Source organism: Amblyomma maculatum, chromosome 4, assembly GCF_055883805.1.
Source record: "Amblyomma maculatum isolate TAMU_Amacu chromosome 4, ASM5588380v1, whole genome shotgun sequence".
In the NCBI taxonomy this organism is placed as follows: domain Eukaryota; kingdom Metazoa; phylum Arthropoda; class Arachnida; order Ixodida; family Ixodidae; genus Amblyomma; species Amblyomma maculatum.
In genome coordinates this window covers 77,437,319-77,458,375 of record NC_139347.1, presented here as the reverse complement: position 1 = coordinate 77,458,375, position 21,057 = coordinate 77,437,319, and the positions used below count along the sequence as shown (strand labels likewise).

General features: G+C 47.2%; 1 protein-coding gene across 1 annotated transcript in view; it reads left to right on the top strand.

The window, feature by feature from the left end:
* The window catches only part of LOC146191479 (acid-sensing ion channel 1A-like), a 54,611-nt gene that overhangs the window by 31,453 nt on the left and 2,101 nt on the right, over nucleotides 1-21,057 (top strand). The window contains exons 2-7 of the mRNA XM_084599957.1: nucleotides 1,975-2,129; nucleotides 3,283-3,392; nucleotides 5,476-5,636; nucleotides 9,820-9,924; nucleotides 18,231-18,357; nucleotides 19,841-19,919. Of these exons, the coding sequence (XP_084456083.1) occupies nucleotides 1,975-2,129; nucleotides 3,283-3,392; nucleotides 5,476-5,636; nucleotides 9,820-9,924; nucleotides 18,231-18,357; nucleotides 19,841-19,919 (737 nt within the window). The remainder of the gene's footprint in view (nucleotides 1-1,974; nucleotides 2,130-3,282; nucleotides 3,393-5,475; nucleotides 5,637-9,819; nucleotides 9,925-18,230; nucleotides 18,358-19,840; nucleotides 19,920-21,057) is intronic.

The following is a 21,057-nucleotide window of genomic DNA, read 5'->3' as shown; positions in this document are numbered from 1 at the left end:
TTTCGGCGATATTCTTGATTCTGCACCTAAGGTTTCCACCCACATCACTCATCTGAAAAAAGGTCTATGTTAGGCTTTGATTAAAGCACGTCCATATTTTCCATGTTATCTTCTCTTATCTCTGTATTGTGCTTTCGTACACAGTCACATCACTTACGAGACTGTTGCTTGGGGAATTACTTTCCACTGTCATTTATCGTTTGCACAACATTAACAAAATCAGGCCATTCCCAATATCATCCGCAGCTGTTTTTCTACTAACACACCTTCCTTAATATATGGACATAATATTTTATCACTATAACCTTGGAATTATGTTCTTTAAGCTATTGAATGACACCCCACATTCTATAACTCTGCGAGATTTGCAACAAGCAACTACCCCCAAACGTCCGTACGAATTATTAAAAACTGATGTCATCTTTTTCAGCCATTTCATTCTGGACCTCATTGCCTTTACCACTGAAAACATGAATGCCCTTGCCCACATTTAAAAATAATTTCAAGATGCCTTTGTGACATGCTGATGTTGTTATGCTTTGTATAGTTCTGTTACCTGTGTTATTGCGTAATATTTAGGGAAATAAAATGCGGAAGCGATGTACTAACTCTTCAATCTGACCGCGATTTCATCTCAACCTGGTGTAAATCTTGACTAATGGACCTCAATGTTAACATGTACAAATTCATGCGTGTGTGTAGAGTGACTACTAATTTGCCCTCCTATCACCTTAACGGCATGCTTCTAGACTCAGTATTATCATATAAATACCTCTGTGTTCACATTACTAGCAACCTTACCTGGACTGTTCATGTTACCCATGTTATTAACAACGCCAAAAAAACACTTGGATATTTTCGTCGTAACTTTCGCAAAGCACCTTCTTCTCTTAAACTTCTACTTTACAAGACACTCGTATTACCTAAACTAGAGTATGCAGCATCAATATGTGATCCTTGCCAGCAAAACTTAACGCACTCAAGGAAAATATTTCTGTACGGTTTATCCTCTCTAATTATAACAAAACAGCAAGCGTATCCAGCATGAAAGCCAGCCTCGGTCTGTCATCCCTCGCGTCTCGTCGCAAAACACTTCGTCTTCGTCTTTTTCATAAAATTTTTCACCATTCTCACCTGCGTGAAGAATTATTTCACCCCCACAGTACGTTTCAGCCCGGATGGATCACGCCCACAAATTTGTAGTACAATTCTGCAGAACAAAAACCTACTTTAATTCCTTTTTACCCCTTACATTCGACGAGTGGAATCACCTTCCCGCATCACTGGCACCACCGTTTATTTCAAGAATGCCTCAGCTAAAAATGTATAACCAGCAACATTGATCGTGTTGATCGACAGAGACAACAGTGAGGAAACGGCAGTCATGTTTGAAAAATAAAGAAATGAAGAAAGTTGAGTATTTCTGTGAGGTAACTGTCAGCTAAGATAGCTGTTGTTTTGTGAAACGAACGTGTATTATATTGCATTGTTTAGAACTGCATTGTTTATGGTTATATAGTATTGTTTTGGATTTTAGTGTGTTATATGTTGTATTATCTCGCCTACAAGGCAATAAATATATTTTTAATGCAGTGTGCACGTCTGCGAGCGTGTGAAAACCTGGGAGGACAGATGCACAAATGTAGCAGAAAACGTATCTGTGTAATAGAATATATGAATCCGGCATACACGTAGCACTCACAGCTGTTCCCGCCCCCCCCCCTTCCCCCCCTTCCTTTTTTATCCCTTGACCTTCCCCGTCAACTAAGAAGTACATCTCCTCCTGACATGCTTTTTTGGCCGGCTGACTTCAGCGCAGATGAGGTTTCAGTCTCGCTCTTTGTTGCTTCATTTAACCGACTTGTGCAGTTGCCAAGATACGGTTTACGCAATATTGGTGCCTGTATAGGGGAGGGGGGGCGACATCAGTCACTACATTCGTTAATTTCCTATTTGTTTTGCTCTGCACACCAGATCACCAAAGAGGACCTGAAACTGGAGCGTAAACTGACAGACTGGATCCGAGTCGTCTTCCGTGACACACGCTACGCGGACTTGAAGTTGGGCCATCAGATGGACGACATGGTGCAGCGCTGTGTCATCAATGACCGCGACTGCAGAGAGACGAAGTACGCTTTTTGTGCTAAGCTGATTTTCATTTGCGGCTTCGGTCAAGGGCATAAAAAATTATGTTGCAAATAAATTGGATTTTATAGCTCAACACAAGAAAATATATGCGCTGCCCTTTGCAATGGCGCGATTGGTGATACCAGTAGCAACTGCGGATAGAGTTGCCTGTAAGGGTTACCCCCCTTAGACTCTCACAAACCTATCAATTAACCACCACTCTTTTTTTACTAATATATCCACTGATCGGAATCGACCAACAGAAGCGGTGCTCATTTATCGTTTAGTGACATTTGTGGCACGGTTGTAATGCGATTGCTGCATAATACGGCCCCTTTCGTGTCCTTCATAGTGCGCTATCTAGACCCCGTTCACCGATTTCGCGTGGTCGATCTGTCAGTCATTCTCAGATCTAGACTCCAGATGTGGACGGCAGCAATCGAATATTAACTATTATGGGCGATTGTATATGTACGGCGATGTAGATCGGCCAAGTCTCAGGTATGTGCCTGAATTACCAACCTTAATTAACATTAAGGTGCCACTACGCTGCAGCAATTACCGGCAGGATCCTCAAGACGATGGGAAAATATGTGCGCAAAAAAAGACGACCACGAGACAAAAGGAGACAGGATGGTATTTGCGCTGTTCCCGTCCTGTCTCCTCTTTTCCTGTGATTGTCTTTTTTTTGCGCACCATCGTCATGAACCAACTCACCCAACAACGTATCCTGCACGATCCTCAAGGGCAATCCCGCCAGTAGTTTATAACAACCTCAACCTCACGAAACTCAAACTCACAGGAATTCTTGGATCCCGATTAAGACACTCCTACATCATGCGGACACGTCCGTAAAGCTCAGTTAAAGCGAAATTGCATATCCATGTCGAGTGGTCTTTAACATAATATGGTAGATCACGTCTCTATGATGATGCGTGCTAAATAGGCCGTCATTTTGTTTTTTTTTAATTTTGTGTTTAATATTTCGTTATGGTCTAGAAAGAAATCTGGGTTTAACGTAGGAGGGTCTCGCAAATCGAGTGAATACATAATCGATGTTAGCCAGTTGCCTGTTTTGCCGTTAGTTTTATTGAATGAAGCGTGGCGCGCATAGTGGCTGGATGCTGTAATTTTCGTTATTTTCTTCTCTTTCAGTGTTCTCGGTGTAAAGCTGGTGCCCGCTTACGGAGACTGCATCTGCGTCGGCTGCTATCCGAATGCTGGGAGTAGCCACGTTGAAAGGGCAACGGCCGGATGTAAACATGGTACGGCTCTCTTAGCGGCATGACAAAACATTTTAACGCTAGTGGTAGCTAACTTTTTATCCTTATCGCAGGCAGTTTTATTGCATCAATCTGCCGGCACGGGGTATCGAGAATGGGAAGTCGCTCTTAGATTGAGCGCTGTCGTGGTATCACTGGCTGCGGAATGTGCTGTTCGATATTTTATACCTGCGTCGTACCCTGCAGTTGTGGTCCTCACTTTTTTTCTTGTTGGATTATCTCCGACTCGAATCGAGAGCTCTGGTGTTTATCTGATTTCTTGCTTATCGGAACCGCAAGTCGCGTCTTTTAATGTTGGAGACACTCCGCACTGAACCGTGTAACCTAAATATTAGCGGACATTTGCTTCCGCTGTCATCATGAGTTTCCGTCTCCGGTTTTGTTCAATGTAGTTTTAATGTGTTGGCATTAGAATGCGCAATGTCTCAAAAAGTTTCCGGTGTCCGGCAGCGGCGTTTGAATCCTCAGTTGGGAGAACGCAAAATGGAGGGCAGGAAATCACACACTACTTTTTAAATTAGAGGAAATTAGAAAGAAAGTTGGAAAATGGAGATAGAGGGATGCGGTGGGTAGCAGTAGAAAGTAGATAGTGTTTATGTTGGATTGCATCTGGAGAGTGGAGCAGGGATATAGGGCGTATGTCATAGGGGGACTGATAATTTGATAAAAGGTCAGTGGAAGCCGCTGCTCCAGCTCAAGGAAACTAACGCCACCGCGCAAGCGGCCGCATGTATCGCGTTGGTTGTCTGTTAATGTTTACAGCCTGAGAACATCTGTGAAGGTTTAGAAAGCTTCCCTGGGCAAAATTGTGAGATACTAAGATACCGAAGACAGCCCGCCGTCGTCACGGTGTGACGTCGCACTCCGCGTAATAAAGTCCTATGTCCACGAGTGGGATTTGAACCTGTGGCGAAGCCAGCAAATCAGCTTCGCAAGCCGCTGTGACAGCTGCGCCACCGCTGTAACATATCAACGCGAGTGTTAAAATGCGATTATTCTTTCCTCGATACACGTCACATATACTCACTTTGGGTGATTGGCTAAAGTTTAACGATGGTACAGGAAATGAATGCTTGTTCCTGACTTAGCCTGCACAATGTATAAGCTATGAATTAGGAATCAATACTCATGAAAACTTCTATCGCGCTATGTTTTACACGTCGTCTTCATCCATGTCCATCAGGGGATTAGTCGGTCTAAAAGCAACAACGCGTGAGGACTTGCACGTAGCGGAAAATTTAACGCCAGGCCGCTTTACTCACGACGAAAGAAAAAAGAAAGAAAGAAGCAGGGGCCATTGGAAGTGGTATATTGCATGCATGTAGCTGATCAAAAAAAGGCAGGAGGACTTAACCGAAAACTAAAAATATCATTGGCACTGAACGACTTAGAACATCTAATGATGTCGCAAAATTACGCGACTGAGTTTTTTTTTTTTTTTTTCGTTTTTTTTTCACCTGATCGTGGAGAACAATTTAAAACTGATCTATACACGCTGCGATCACTCGCGATGACACGACAGATAAATACTAGCGGTTGCCAGACCATGAAACTACTAGAGCACACGCCGTGTGCTGTGCGATGTCAGTGCACGTTAAAGAACCCCAGGTGGTCTAAATTTCCGGAGTCCTCCACTACGGCGTCTCTCATAGCCTGAGTTGCTTTGGGACGTTAAACCCCACAAACCAAACCAAACCAATCTTTCTTGCCCGCTACCTCCGGCCCTTGGTGCCGGCCGTAGAGCGAAGTGTCACCTGCATTGCAGTCCGAGAGGGACGGCACTGGGTCGCACCGGGGCTTCCGTCGGCCAAGTCCGTAACCCTAGCCGCCTGGGCAGCTGTGCTGCGCCGCAGGTACTATACAGCGTTGCGCAGTGCGCTAAGTTGCTGCTGCTGGAAAGAGAGCGAATATAGAGATCAAAGCCATCGTCTGTAATCCCTGCCTAGATGCAGAGCCTTCTACCGTCCAGACCCTGCGGCGGCAAATCCCAACCTGCTCAAGCCGGCTCATGCGATAAGACACTCAGCTTAACTGCTCATTTCTCTTCTTTCCGTGATGCTCCCAGAACTGAACCTGATACTGAACGTGGAGCTCGACGAGTATTTGCCCTTGACCGTCGAGGCTGGCTTCGCCGTCATGGTGCACAACCCGTGGAGCGAGATCAACGTCGCCCTGGACACATCATACGTGACGGCCGGCTATTCCACCCACATCGGCGTCTACCGCGTGAGCATTCGAACACTTGTTTGTTCCTTTTTTTCTCAGCAAACAGATCCTACATGTTCTTGCGCTTGGTTGCTTGGCAGAAAAGCGTGTACGCACGCACATCCTCACACGGCCATGAGCGCAGGCGCAGTTATTAACTAGCGCGCGATTTGGATGTCGTTCTAACAATAGGTGCTTGTGCCCCACTTCAGAGTTTGTTGAACCGGTGTGGAAGTCGTAAGCTATTGGCGACGGCCGGTGTCCGCAGGTGAGCTATTGTCATGCCCTCGAGAGCCAGCCACACGTTTTTCATCAATTGTTGTGTTGCAAAGTATAACTGTTGTTTCGGAGAAGCGCCTATTTTGCAACAAACATTAGGGTATGACAGGAGAGCATTGATGACTCCCTTCCGCGGCTGCCCTTTGGGTCTCCTCGATCGCGTACATACATTTTGCTACTCGTTTTATGCCCAGCCCCTTAATTTGTGGCTCTAGTATCCCACATGTACTCATTAGCAAATACTCACAAACTACTCACAAACTCCATAGCGCTAGAGGTGCGTGTCTGACTCAGGATCCGAGGGTCGTTGACGTTTCGATTCCCATTTAACCTTCCCATCTCGAAGGAACTGCCGAGTTCACAGCTTCTACCATTTCGGCCACGTCACGTGGTCTCTGACGTCTCACAACCTGCTTACCAGTCAGTGTCTGGCCATGTCGTCTGCCAACTATGCCGCCTGCCAGAGGCATATGTTCATGATTTTTCGCTCACTATATAATACACCTACGCCAACCCAAACCACGAAGCCGTATTTTTTACGGAACGAGTCATTTGCCACTGTGCCGTGGAATATACGGAGCTTCCGGCTACGTGTCACCGGGAGTGACGCTGTCTCGGTTTCGGTTAAAGGATGCCGAGACCAAATAGAAGTCTGCCAGTATCAAAAACGCATACCGCTTTCGAATAATAAAAAGATCAATCTCACTGACAATAGAGCTTTTATAAGCTAGAAAAGAGCAAGCAGCAAAAGCAACCCATTGTTTCCAATAAGGACTTCGTGAGCTGGGATGGACTAGAGGGAAGATTTAAATGCGAAAGCGTATAAGCTCTGTTTTTCAAGAAATCCGGAATCGGAGTTTCAATTGAAAAACGCCGAGCATGCTTCTCCAGAAAGTAGCAGTTGGAAGGTGATATGACCGGGCAATGGTTGATCGAGAGGTTGTGTGACGTCATAAGTCCAAATGACTTCCAACGACGAGTACGGAAGCTAACCCTCCGGAACTCTTAAATCTATAGTCAGGCAAGCTATCCTAATGTCATGCGGGCACGGTGGTACAGCTTGATAAAGCGAGGCTTTATATCTATTCCCGGGGATCTTTCACGCGATGTTTTAGAACTGTGCTAATAAGATTACGCGATATAATAGATGTACTCCACTTGTTAAATGAAGTATTCAGAGGCCTGGTATTGTAACAATTTAGGAACAAGGATGATCTGCGATACACTGGTGATACTGCCTTGCTAATTACCTCAGAGGACTAATTACAAAGAATGGTTAATGACCTAGACAGGCAAAACAGAATGGAAGGCCTAAATATTATTATGCAGAGGACTGGACTAATATTTCACAGCCTGGGGAGGTAACAGTAGTTTGGATAGATAATGAACGCTGGAAGAAGTAATATAATACGTCTTCTTAAGGGGAAGTAGCGGCTGTAGATCCGGAGCAACGAATGAAAGTCAGATAAGGAATGAGCGCATTTTTGAGGTCCTTTCAAATCACGAATGCCAGCATACCGTTATCCCTCAAGAGGGAAGTATACAACAGCTTTGTCTTACCGCTACTTATCTATGAGACAGAAATTTGGAGGCTAACGAAAAGAGTTCAACTTAAATCTATGTCCATGCAGAGAGCCAGGGAACGGAAAATGGGAAGTGTAACGTTAAGAAGCAGGAAGCGTAGAGAGTGGGTCAGGGAGCAAAGGCGAGTTGCTGACATTCTAGCTACTCGAAGTCAAGAAGACATGGGCGTGAGCGGCGCATGCAATGCGAAGGCAACGTAACCGATGTGAGCTACGGTGACATACTGGATTCGAAGTGAAGGCAATTGTTGTGGGGACGTCGGAAAGTTAGATGGGGCCGATGAGAGAAGGACGTTTGCGAAAATCAAGCGGACGCCGCTGGCACTTGACGGGATTAGGATATGGGAGAGGTCTTTACGCTGCAGTGGGTGTAGTCAGGTCAATGAGGATGATTATGACAAGTCAGCACAGCTAAGAAGAGTCAGGCAATAATTTCAGAGCATTAGCTCCTTATAAGCTCGCTCCCCCGTTTCACCTCGTTGTCGGCCTCCACAGCGCTATAGTTGCCAAACTGTAAATGAAGAAATGCCCCTTTGCTCAGTTAGGGTAGATGATGAAGAACAAAAGTGGCAGAAAGAATTGGGTGGGACACGATTTGTTGCCTAGTAGCTTGGGAGGTTATGGCGAAAGCGGAGGAACGGCGCAACCGGAAGGCGGTTGCCATGCAGGAAGAACCGGAGAGCTGGCCGCCGCGGCAGGAGGAGGCTATGGCGAACATTAGTCGGGCCAGAACCTCTTCTCTCGCCTCGCGTCTGGTCAGGAAGCAGCAGGAGAAAGGAAACTGGCGAGATAGAGACAAAGTAAGGAGAAATCCTGTATGAAGGGCAAGAGGCCACAATTAGAACTGCATGGTCTTACTGATTGGTTTCCGGTTGAGAAAGGAGTGAGGCACGGCTGCATACTGTCGCCCTGCCTATTTAACCTATTTGCAGAGTGCATCATGAGGAAGGCCGGTCTGAACGAGTCTTCAGATGGAGTGAAGATTGCTGGAAAACGTATCAACAACCTTAAATATGCGGATGATACCACTTTAATGGCAGAATGTGAAGTGAAACTGAGTCAAGAGTCTTCTGATGCGCGAAGAAAGTGAGAAGTTTGGGCTTAAACTGAGCATTAAAAAGACAAAGATCATGGCGTCTTGCCCTATCAAGTCCTGGAGCATCAAGGGACAAGAAGTGGAAGCTGTGACAGATTTTTTCTTCTTGGGCTCCAAGATTACCCAGGAAGGAGACTGCAGCCATGAAATTAGGAGACGCCTGCTTCTGGGAAAGAGAGCCATGGTTAGCCTTGACCGCCTAGTAAAGAGCAGATACATTAGTCTGCCAACCAAGATCCGTTTAACTCGTGCTATTGTCTTTCCAGTTGTGATGTATGGATGCAGAGTTGGACTGTGAAGGCTGACCGCCGAAGAATTGACGCGTTTGAATTGTGGTGCTGGCGGAGACTCTTGAGAGTTCCTTGGACTGCCAGAAGATCAAATCAGTCGATATTGTCGACCATAAACCCTGACTGCTCATTGGAGGGTCAAATTCTAAAGTTAAAGCTCAGCTACTTTGGTCATCTGATGAGAAGAGAGGAGTCGCTGGAGAAAGATTTGATGTTGGGAAAGGTTGAGGGTCGCCGGAGAAGGGGTAGGCAGCGAACGCGATGGTTAGATGGCATCCTCGAGGCACTGCAGATGAAGTTATGTGATGTTAGGAAGACAGTGAGAGACCGGAAAGCGTGGCATGACATGGTCCATAGGGTCAGGAAGAGTCGGACACGACTGAACTGAACTGAACTGAAAGGGGAAATCCGAATTGTGCGCCTGGACAATGTTCTGGGCGTTTCTCATGGATGTAGCGTTTATCCTCCTCCTCCTTCTGCTCTAGCGTCTGCGTGTCATTTAGTTGTTGGATCGCTATTTGTAGCGACTATCTCAGTAACCAAGTGTCGCGCTGTCGTAGCCCGACATTTGGCGCTCCCCGACTCCACGCGCTAGCGTAGGGCTCATATAACAAAGCATATAGCAAAGCGATATTTCGAAAGATATTCATTTCGAGAGTCACTGCCGTACTGTCCAAGTCTGAATTCATCTTCGCATGCAAGAGAAGACAAAAAAAAAAAAAAAAAGGCTGGACATGCTTGTCAAAAATTGTTTACTGTCGCACACCAACGCTTAAACTTTCCAGTTACATCTCGTAAACGTCCTACAGTTTTTCACTTGGAACTATAGCTGAATGGTGTTGTCCTCAGTCTCCCTTTATGAGTAAACCAATGACTTGACGCATTAAATGCTTACAGGTTAGTTGTGCCCTTTCTGCCTCTGCTAAATGTCTGTGCGTTTTCGTTCGTATATGCAGTCGGAGTTCCGGAGACTGGGTCTTCCGTTCCAGAACCCATGCCGCAGTCAGTGGCCGTCCGAGATCAGCAGATACGTCGACAGCGAGAAACACTATACCGCATATGTGCGTGTTCTCATAATTATCGAATGTTTCACGTATAGTTTAATGCATTGTTATGTTATGTAAATTACTATTCACGCGGTAAGGTTGGAGTTCTGAACGCAGTATAATAGGAGAAAAGCCGACAGAAAAAATGGGATGTACAATAACAGTAGCGGAGAATCATGAATATTTACTTGTGTTCAGTGAGAAAATGGTAAATAAATTTATAATTGGAAATGTTTTCCATGCAGTGCCAATTTCGGTTTCAAGCGCTCAACGAAGACTGTGATGTCACAGGCGCATCGAGGACTCGTCAGGCGTACAATAATTGCCATGTGCGGCTCACTCACTGCTTTGTTGGTTTTAATTCCCAACAATTCCTGCACAAGTATTCCCAGAAGGTATAATTACAAAACAAAAGCGTAACCGACAATCACGTCTAAGCTGTTTTCATCATTTGCGCGACCAAAACGCATCTGTGACGTCACAATTGTCATTCGATGCCTGAAACTGCAACTATAAAAGGAGAAATGCAATCGCAGATATGCGGTGCAAGCGAATTCCAAGTCGTGACTTATGTACACTTTCGTCTCGCGCAGTATTGCACTGAAAAAAAAAAAAAAATGTCCTTGTTTGCGGCAACTCTTATGGATACGCTCTCTCGCACGTTTACTTTAGTAAGCGCTTAATCACTAATCCGTTATTTTCTGTTTTTTTTTTAAATCTTACCTGAACATATATCATACATACAGTCGTCAACCACGTTACTGAAAGGGCGGTCGCATAGATACAATAAAGCGCTGTTTTAACAAATCCGTGTGAACGTACCTGAGTGGCCTGAGATTAGCTTGCCTTAGTCTGTTGTGATCAAAGGTTAGTTAGTTAGTTAGTTGGTTAGTTAGTTATTTAGTTAGTCAGTTAGTTAGTCAGTTAGTTAGTTAGTTAGTTAGTTAGTTAGTTGGTTAGTTAGTTAGTTAGTTAGTTAGTTAGTTAGTTAGTTAGTTAGTTAGTTAGTTAGTTAGTTAGTTAGTTAGTTAGTTAGTTAGTTAGTTAGTTAGTTAGTTAGTTAGTTAGTTAGTTAGTTAGTTAGTTAGTTAGTTAGTTAGTTAGTTAGTTAGTTAGTTAGTTAGTTAGTTAGTTAGTTAGTTAGTTAGTTAGTTAGTCAGTCAGTCAGTCAGTCAGTCAGTCAGTCAGACGGGCGCCTAGCTTTTTTCTTCCGGCCGCCGAGGCCGGGATTCAATCCCGCATTCTTGAGCACACTAGTTGAGCGCCCAGTAGTTGCGCCATCCCAGCGGGATTGTGATCAAAGGCTTCAGTGGGTTTGATTGCTGAAGCCGTATGTTAGCAGCTCCTGCCATGTCACGTAATCTCATGACGTCACACAAGCCTCCGACCAATCAGCCAATCAGTGGCCGGCTCCGGCCATGTGACCTGCTATGACCGTTACCTCACAACGTCGACAATGGCGAATTTGCGGCAGAACGGGGTCCTTAACACTGTCTCATTAAAACATATTATTTCGGGCGCTCGTGCTCACAACCGAACATATTCCGAAGATATATATATATATATATATATATATATATATATATATATATATAGAGAGAGAGAGAGAGAGAGAGAGAGAGAGAGAAAGAGAGAGAGAGAGAGAGCGAAGCGTACGCTTCATTTAAAGAGACGTTTTATTGGACTCGACATTTCTACCAGAAGCTGGCCTTCATCAGGAGTGATGTTCTCGCATTCTATATATATATCTATATATATATATATATATATATATATATATATATATATATATATATATATATATATATATATATATATAAGCACCGGACGCGTTATTCGGAGGTCGTGGGTTCGGATCCCACCATCGGCACGTTGTTTTTTTCTTCAACTTTCTGTCTAATTATCTTTCCCCTTAACAGATTACATTACTAATTTCTGTGATTATCCAAGTAAACATTAAAAAAAAACACACATAAAGTACCATCCCCAACGCTTTCCTTGGCCTCGCCGACTGTTGGCTTCTTTCCTTCATATATATATTGTCACGGACAAGAGGGCTAGATGTGACTAAGACGACGGGACGAAGCTCAACCAGCAGGCAAAGTTCCGCGCACAGCACGCGAAACCACTTCGGCGTCCTTTTCTTCCAGGTGTCACCTAAAAACATCTGGGACACCAGGTGGCATTACTCCCCCTCCTAAAAAAACGAAAGCACAGACTGGGCGCGAGCGGTGGGCGATGCAAGTCAGTACAGAAAACGAATATAAAACAGAGGCGGTGCCCTACACAACTAAACGAGTGCATAGTACACCGCACATTACTGCGTGAAATACGGTTTCATGCGGACAACGTGCACCACCTCGGAGCGTGGTTGTCGACGCGAGGTCTGCACAGTACCCGCTGGAAGGACTTCGTATGTCACTTCTGTGACACGGCGCAGAACCTTGTAAGGTCCAAAGTATCGCGACATCAGTTTTTCAGACAAGCCGGGCCGGCGCACCGGTGTCCACACCCAAACTTGCTCTCCTGGTTGGTATGTGACGTGTCGATGACGGAGGTTGTAGCGACGCGTATCCTTTCCCTGCTGTTGCTGAATGTGGCAAGTTGACGTGCTTCCTCGGCGCGCTGAGCAAACTGCTCAGCGTCTGGGATGAGAGGGTTATCCGTGCAGCACGGAAGCATGGCATCTAACATCGTCTGAACGTCGCGTCCATAGAGCAGGCGAAATGGCGTAAAACGCGCAGTCTCTTGGATGGCAGGGTTGTAGGCATACGTGACGTACGGGAGAATCTCGTCCCAGGTCTTGTGCTGGGAGTCTATGTACATTGCAATCATGTCGGCGATCGTTTTATTGAGTCTCTCCGTGAGGCCATTCGTCTGTGGGTGATAAGCAGTGGTTTTGCGATGGCTCGTGTGACTCAGCTCAAATACGTCGTGCATAAGTTGTGCCGTAAACGCCGTGCCTCGATCGGTGATTACTTGGGACGGTGCGCCATGGCGCAACACGATCTGCTGCATAAAAAACTGGGCGATCTCAGATGATGTGCCACGCTTTACCGCCTTGGTTTCCGCATACCGTGTGAGATAGTCGGTCGCAACTATAATCCATTTGTTACCGACCGATGTCAGCGGAAATGGGCCCAGAAGGTCGATGCCGATTTGGTCAAACGGTGTTCGGGGAGGCGCAATAGGTTGGAGCAAACCCGCTGGCTTGAGAGGTGGCGCCTTTCGACGTTGGCACTCACGACAGCCTCTGACGTAGCGATGAACGGCGTCAGCGAGTTTAGGCCAATAATAGGCTTGACGAACTCGGGCGAGTGTGCGTGTAAAGCCCAAGTGGCCGGAGGTGGGCTCATCATGGCAGGCAAAAAGGATATCGGCACGGAGGTCGGTTGGCACTACGAGGAGGAACGCTCGGTCAACAGTGCTGGAGTTCTGTTTGTATAGAACGCCATTCCGGACACAGAAAGCAGACAGGTTTCGAGCAAATTGCCGAGGGATATCAGCAGCGCGACCCTGCAGGTGGTCAATGACAGGTCGAAGGTCCGGGTCAGCTCGCTGTCGGGTCATTATGTCTGAAGCGCTCACCAGTCCAAGAAAACCGCTCTCATCGTCCGTGCTCTCATCGACTAAACCGACGGGTGCGCGCGACAGCGCGTCAGCATCTTCGTGCTTCTGGCCAGATTTATACACAATGGTGTACTCAAATTCTTGGAGGCGAAGACTCCATCGTGCTAGGCGCCCCGATGGGTCGCGGAGGTTAGCCAGCCAGCACAAGGAATGATGATCGGTGACAACTTTAAACTGGCGGCCGTAGAGGTAAGGCCTAAATTTCATGGTTGCCCACACAACCGCAAGGCATTCCTTTTCTGTAGTGGAGTAGTTTGTCTCGGCGCGGGAGAGCGTGCGGCTGGCATACGCTATTACCTTTTCGACGCCAGCTTGGTGTTGAACGAGTACAGCGCCAAGGCCGATATTGCTGGCGTCGGTGTGGACTTCGGTGTCAGCGTCTTCATGAAAGTGCGCAAGAACAGGGCTTGTTTGCAGTCGGCTGCGCAGCTCCGCAAAAGCCTCTTGTTGCTCGACGCCCCACACGAACTGTGTATCATCGCGCGTGAGGCGAGTCAGGGGGGCGGCAACTTTGGAAAAATCGGCGATGAAGCGGCGGTAGTACGTGCAGAGACCCAGGAAGCGTTTCAAACTTCTCTTGTTTGCAGGAACGGGAAATTTGGCGACAGCAGCAGTCTTGTCGGGGTCTGGCCTAACGCCTGCGGCACTCACAAGGTGACCAAGAAACTTCAACTCTTTGTAGCCAAAGTGGCACTTCTCGGGCTTGAGCGTCAAGTCAGCTGACCGGAGGGCATCTAATACTGCGCGCAGGCGTTCGAGGTGTTCTTCAAAGGTTTCAGAGAATACGACAACGTCGTCGAGATAGACTAAGCAGATTTGCCATTTGAGGCCGGCGAGGACGGTGTCCATCATGCGCTGAAAAGTTGCCGGCGCTGAACAATAGGCCAAAAGGCAGCACTTTGAACTCGTACAGTCCATCTGGGGTGAGAAAAGCTGTTTTTTCGCGGTCCCGCTCATCAACCTCAATCTGCCAGTACCCACTCTTCAAGTCAATGGAGGAGAAGTACTGGGCGCGACGAAGCTTGTCGAGCGAATCGTCGATACGGGGCAGCGGGTAGACGTCTTTTTTAGTGATGGCATTCAGCTTTCGATAATCGACACAGAAGCGAAGGGTCCCATCTTTTTTCTTTACCAGCACGACAGGGGATGACCACGGGCTGTTGGATGGTTGTATGACACCATCACAAAGCATCTCCTGAACTTGTGTCTGAATCGCTTCACGTTCCGTCGTTGAGATACGGTACGGCTGCTGGCGGATAGGGCGGGCGTCGTCAGGAGTAATGATGCGGTGCTTCACGAGAGGCGTTTGCCGTACTTTCGATGAGGACGCAAAGCAAGAGCTGAACTCTAGTAGGAGGGCACGTAGCTCACGATTCTGTGTGTCCGAGAGATCCGGACTAATATTAAGACGGTCAAGTGGGGGCTGCACAGTGCTAACAGCCCCAAACGTAAAACATTCAGAAACATCCGCTAAGGAGTCAGCAAACGCGATGGCAGTAGCACGAAAAAGATTCCGGGGTTCGTTGGTGAAGTTAGTCACCAGGAGATCAGACCGGCCGTCGCGGAGATGGATGAGGCTGCGCGCTGTACAGATGCCGTGGGTGAGCAAAAGTGACTGGTTGCCTTCCGCGACCGCATGCCCGTCACGCAGTTCGTCGCAAGTAACAGTCACAAAAACACTGGCGCGTGGCGGAATCGAAACGCTCTCGGCGGAAATTCGAAGGGCGGCGCGGCGTTGGCGATTCTTGACGTCAGTATCAGCAGCTTTCTCGGTTGAAAATGTCACTGTGCGCTTTCGGAGATCGATAATAGCTCCATACTCCCGGAGAAAATCAACTCCAAGGATAACGTCACGGGAGCAGTCAGGTATAACGAGGCAGCTTACAATAAATGTGGAGCTGCGAATTTGAACTCGTGCCGTGCACAGGCCACTAGGAGTTACGACATGTCCGCCAGCGGTGCGAATCTGCGTGCCCGACCATGGTGTCATGACTTTTTTTAGAAGCGCTGCTAGCTTCCCGCTTATAATCGAAAAATCCGCGCCAGTGTCCACCAATGCGCTAACCTTATGGCCGTCGAGAAGCACGGGTATGTCCAGCGAGAGTCGATTTTCATGCGTAGGAACTGTCGTCGGTGCCGTAAAATCCAGATCGCTCACAGGTCTCTTTGTCAGGGGGTCTTCGTCACGTCGATTGCAAGCGGCCTCGCCCCCGGAGGTCGCTGTCTTTAGTTTTCCCGGTGGGGACTTGGCGAGCGTCGCTGCGCCGTCCAGGATGGCCCGCGCTGCGGCGATGGTCGTCGTGGGGACGTGGATCGTGACTGCCGCTGAGGAGTTGGCGCCATGCGCTGCTGCGCTAAGTAGTCTTCAATCTCCCGGGGTCTTTGGCCTATTGGAGGGCGACGCATGTCGATAGGAAATCCGTGAAGTCCAAGGTGTCGATAGGGGCACTGGCGATAGAGATGACCTGGCTCCCCGCAATGGAAGCACAGGCGCTGGCGATTTGGGGCGCGCCACAGGTCCGCCTTCCGCTGGGGTGGTCGTCGGTTGTCGACGAACGGCTCAGTGTGTGCGGAATACAGTGAGCCTTGATCGGGTGGCGGTAATGGCGCCGAAGCAGTGGCAGGGCGTCGCGCCATATCTGCATAAGTTGGACGCAGGTACTCCGTGGGGAAAGGTTGTGGATCAGCGGACGCTACCGAGGGCTTCAACGCTTGAAGCTCTTCGCGGACAATGCTAGCTACAGAGCCGACCGTCGGCTGTGGAGCACCGAAGAGCTTCTGGATCTCTTCGCGTACAACTGAACGGATGATGTCGCGTAGGTTCGGGGTAGCCCCGAAGGCCGAAAACGGCTCCACAACCGAAGCGGCGACCACCGGCCTGTCGTAAGTGATAGACCGCTGCTGGAGCATCCTCTCTATTGTGACAGCTTCCGAAAGAAACTCGGCAACCGTCCTTGGTGGATTACGCACGAGGCCAGCGAACAGTTGCTCTTTAATACCGTGCATAAGGTGGCGCACCTTTTTGTCTTCGGTCATGGCCGGGTCAGAACGTCGGAAGAGCCGGGTCATGTCCTCCACATACATGGTCACAGTCTCATTTGGCATCTGTATACGAGACTGTAGAGCCCTTTCTGCGCGTTCTCGCCGATCCGCGCTGGTATAGGTCTCACGAATTCGTCGGCAGAACTCACGCCATGATGTTAGGGCGTCTTCTCGGTTCTCGTACCAAGTACGAGCGCCATCTTCCAGGCTGAAGAAGACATTTCGAAGCTTGGCGGCGTCGTCCCACTGATTAAACGAGGCGACCCGTTCAAATTGGATAAGCCAGTCTTCGACGTCTTCGCTCTGACTGCCGTGGAAGGGCTGAGGCAGTCGTGGATTTTGCAAGGTGTAGTAAGTTGGAGCTCCTTGCATAGCCGGTCGAGGGGCGCCTGCGGTGTTGAACTCCAACGGCCCGTGCTCAGGTGGTAGGCCTAGGTTCCTCCGGCTAGCGCGGTGAACAGGAGTGTCGATTGGCACAGGACCTGAATCCTGGGTATGCGGAGGAGTTCGGGACATATACTAGGATCGATACCCCGCACCTCCACCAAAATATGTCACGGACAAGAGGGCTAGACGTGACTATATATATATATATAAGCTACCACGCTTGCCAGAGGAGGGCGCGTGATTTTTCTCTTACGACTTCGACGCCAAACTTTCTAAAGAGCGCGTCCTTTAGCCGTCATCTTCTCCGCCCCCTCCTCATTTTTTCTTCGCTGATATTTCATGCTTAGTCATGATAAAACTCGATCAACTGGATGGTGCGACACAACATCTCACTTTTAAAACCCATGCTGTTTTCTGATATAACAACTTGTTGTCTGTTGTGCGCCCCATTATTGCTTTAAATGAGATAATTCCGGGATTCTGCGTACTGTTGATATAATTGATATGAACATTTAGATAATGGAATCATTTTGGGACCATTCCTGTAAAGAAGAATGATATGAGCGGTTTTGTATACGTCTTATAAGCCTATTGCTAAATATTTTGTAGATTAAACAGAGATAACTAAAAGCTGATACCCACCACCTCCTAAGAATAAGTGGCGAAATATCGTCATGGACGATACCCTAATCTTCGTAAAGGTTTTCGAAAGCCTCTGAACGCTGTCGAAAATAATTTCCACCGGACGCATTGCAGCGACATTGGACACAGACGGTATAGTGTTCTGGTTTTCTTTCAGTAAATGGGTCGAATGAAATTACCTATTGGTTGGTTCGCCTTCATCTTCAGATGTGGCCTGACCATTATAAACTATAGCTCATTGATTCTTGATCACAAAAGGCCACACCGCGTAATATACTTTCACAATATTTGGATTTTCTTTTGTATTATCGTCGGACCTCAGTCGATAACATTTAATTTTCTTCTAACCTGATTTTTTTTTTCGAAATAAAGAACGGATTTTAGTGTTTCTAAATGTTTGATGTGAACGTTTTTTCCGCTGAAATAAGCATGGCGATTAGTTGGCGCATGCTACCCCCGTAATACAACATGTCTGGGAAAAATTCTTTACTACCGCCCTACAGGTGGCGATCAGATTTTTATTTTTTTCCATTGCACACTCGTGACCATCCCGTTTTTCTTTTTTCTTTCCTTTTTCACTTCATCCGGGGGGGGGGGGGGGGGGGGGGGTCTGCTGACAGGAGTGCCGCGACTACTGCTACCAAGCCCGGCTCTTCGAGGCCTGCGGCTGTGTATCACCACAGTACATGCGCCCAAACAGAGGCGCTATCAACGCGGCTCCCATATGCCCAAGCGGCGATTCTGCAGGTAAGCTCGCATGGTGGCTGGTGCTCAGAACGACTCTCTAAGTATCTAAATAAAACAGAAAACATTTCGCCAAAATAATGTGACCGCGTGAAATTACCGAAAGCGTCGCACTGTTCACAGTTTGAGCAATTCGCTGCTACAGTTGTATGTTTTTTAGCACTAGAGGAGACTGAGGGTATAATAGAGGGTAAAACCAAATATTTTGAGCGTACTTTTGAATATGTTACGCAATAAATCTGTCATAACTACCACAGGTCATAACCATTTTGTTTCGACATCGCATTTCCTAGCTTTTATTAAGGCACCTGTCCTTGTGTTTTAATAAGCGCCAGGAAATATGATGTCGAATGCTTTCCGACTCGTCTAAGTGTCCGCCGGAATAAGTACCGTTACGGTTATATCGCAGCGTGGATATTATTATAAACAAAGAGTCCTGGGTGACGCGTGATTAATTGTTCGAGCAGCATTGGAGGAAAGTTTTTCTTTATTTTTATTCTCTGGTTGCCTGTATTTGCTTTCTTGCGTTGTATCGAAAATAATTACCCTCTTCTCCAGGTCGGCGCTGCTCGGTTATATGTCTGTAATTATGGTAGTTTTCATTTTGACTCTGTGCTCTTTCTTTGCAAAGGAACAAAGAATTGTACCGGAAACCATCAGCATTTATATATAACTCTTGCTTTGTGGCAGTCCAAACGATTTCTCTAGTTCACCTGGATTTAACCGCTTTCCATGCACACTGCAACGAAGGAAGGCACTGTGCTCCGCGTGAAGGCTTCCTAAGGGATGCTGCCATATAACATCGAGTTGTTCCAGAAGCGCACTTTCAGGGGCACGCGCGGTCTCGTTGAAAATGTGCTGGTGTTAAATAATTGCTTAGTATAACTTGTTATGTTGTGTTCAGTTGCTGGAACACCTACGGTCGCTGTTGTTTGGAGCAGTTGCCGCGAACCACTTCGCTGTGTTTTATTCACACGCTACGCTCAGCGCATTCTGTGACTAGACGTCCCATAATACCGATAAGGCTAGCTCTATTTAAAATCCCAGTTTTTTAGCGTAAGCTATACTGTTACCATGGCGAAAATGGCGGTCATTCATCTGCACAAGCTAGGTAATGCGCATGCTCTAATTTCATCTGCGCCTCGGCACAGCTGCACTGCGCTCTCGCTCCTTTGGCTCGCCGCCGGCCGAACCGCGAGTCGCGTCACCTTGCAATCACGTGACCACCTGCGTCTCGCGCTCCTCTTCCGCCTTGCTGCTGGTTTAAACCGGTTCCCTCTCCGGGTATTTGAGCTACTTAACTGCGGCTTACTTCCTCAATTTAGCCGTGAATGATGCGGTTACCGGGCTGTCAATGCCTATACTTTGTCGCAAGCGTCAGTTTGAATCGGACAGTCTTGTTGACGTAGCCCAGCGCGAGGACTATAGAGCTTACGTTCGTTAGCTGGGACACCCAGACGAACACCGCTAATTTCTTTCATTTCAGGTCCTGCCTCGTGCGCGAAGGCGATGGAGATGAAAATTGATCGCGGAAGCGTCAGCTGCGACTGCTCCCTGCCCTGCTTGTAAGGCATACTGTGAAGGATTTTTTTTTGTTGACTGGAGAGGCTCGCCTCTTGTGTACGCCTGGCACTCTATACGTAATGTTACTTTTCACGCACTCACGCAATTCAGTATTATTTTCAAGATGTGAAATGGATGCAAGCTCTCGCGGACAATGCATGCATGTAAAGCAAAATCGGTTCCTTGTGTTTATTATATTAGGTTGAAGTTGCTATTGTGTCAAGGGAAAATCAAGCGGCCGTGATAAGGCAATCGCGTTCGTGTCTAAGGGCACGTTGTAGGCTGATGTCGCAGCTTTGAGACCTCGTTGCAGCACAGAATAGAACAGCGCTGTGAGCTGCATGCAATGACAGAAAAGTGTCGCTGTGTAATTGTGTTGATATGCTCGGATAAGCCACTACCCTCCGCGCTGTTTGCGCCACCAGCTTAAATATCGACCCCTACATGCAGACATATATAGTGGCCAAAATTCAAACTCAGCACTATGGTACCAGCCAAAGAGGCATAATAAGCGGTTAAGAAGCATAAACGTGCTAAGAAGCATAATAACTGGATATATTATATGCTCTATCTAGCTCTGAGTTGAGTTGAGTTGTATACTAGAAGTAGAATTAGCCTTGCTTATTCTGCCGGCAATTGCTCCATCGTATCTTCACTTATGTGTTTAAAAAATCCTAATATCTGTGAAATCTACCCCACTATGCGCACATACACTTATAACAGTACATATTCCACTCCAGCAGTCACCATCTATGCACACATCCGCTCACAGTATTACATAGTCCAATCCAGAAGTGACCATCCATGCAAACATTCGCTCACAGTAGAACATAAATCATTCCAGCTGTCACCATCTGGAGTGGAGATCATTGTCTTGCAGAAATTGTAAAAGAAGGCGTGCATCCTCCCTTCTGCAAGTCTGGTTTCCACTCGTGTAGACAATGTCCTGAAGTGCACCATAAAGGGCCCCTGTCTTCTTGAAGGAAGCAAGCATCACACACCTTTCCGCGCTGTACTCTGGACAGCACATTATATAATGTTCTATTTTCCCACACACACCCCATATAGAACATAGCGGAGATGATACCATGCCCGTCTAGCTCTGTGAAACTGAAGGATGGTTTCCCCTCTTTGTATTTT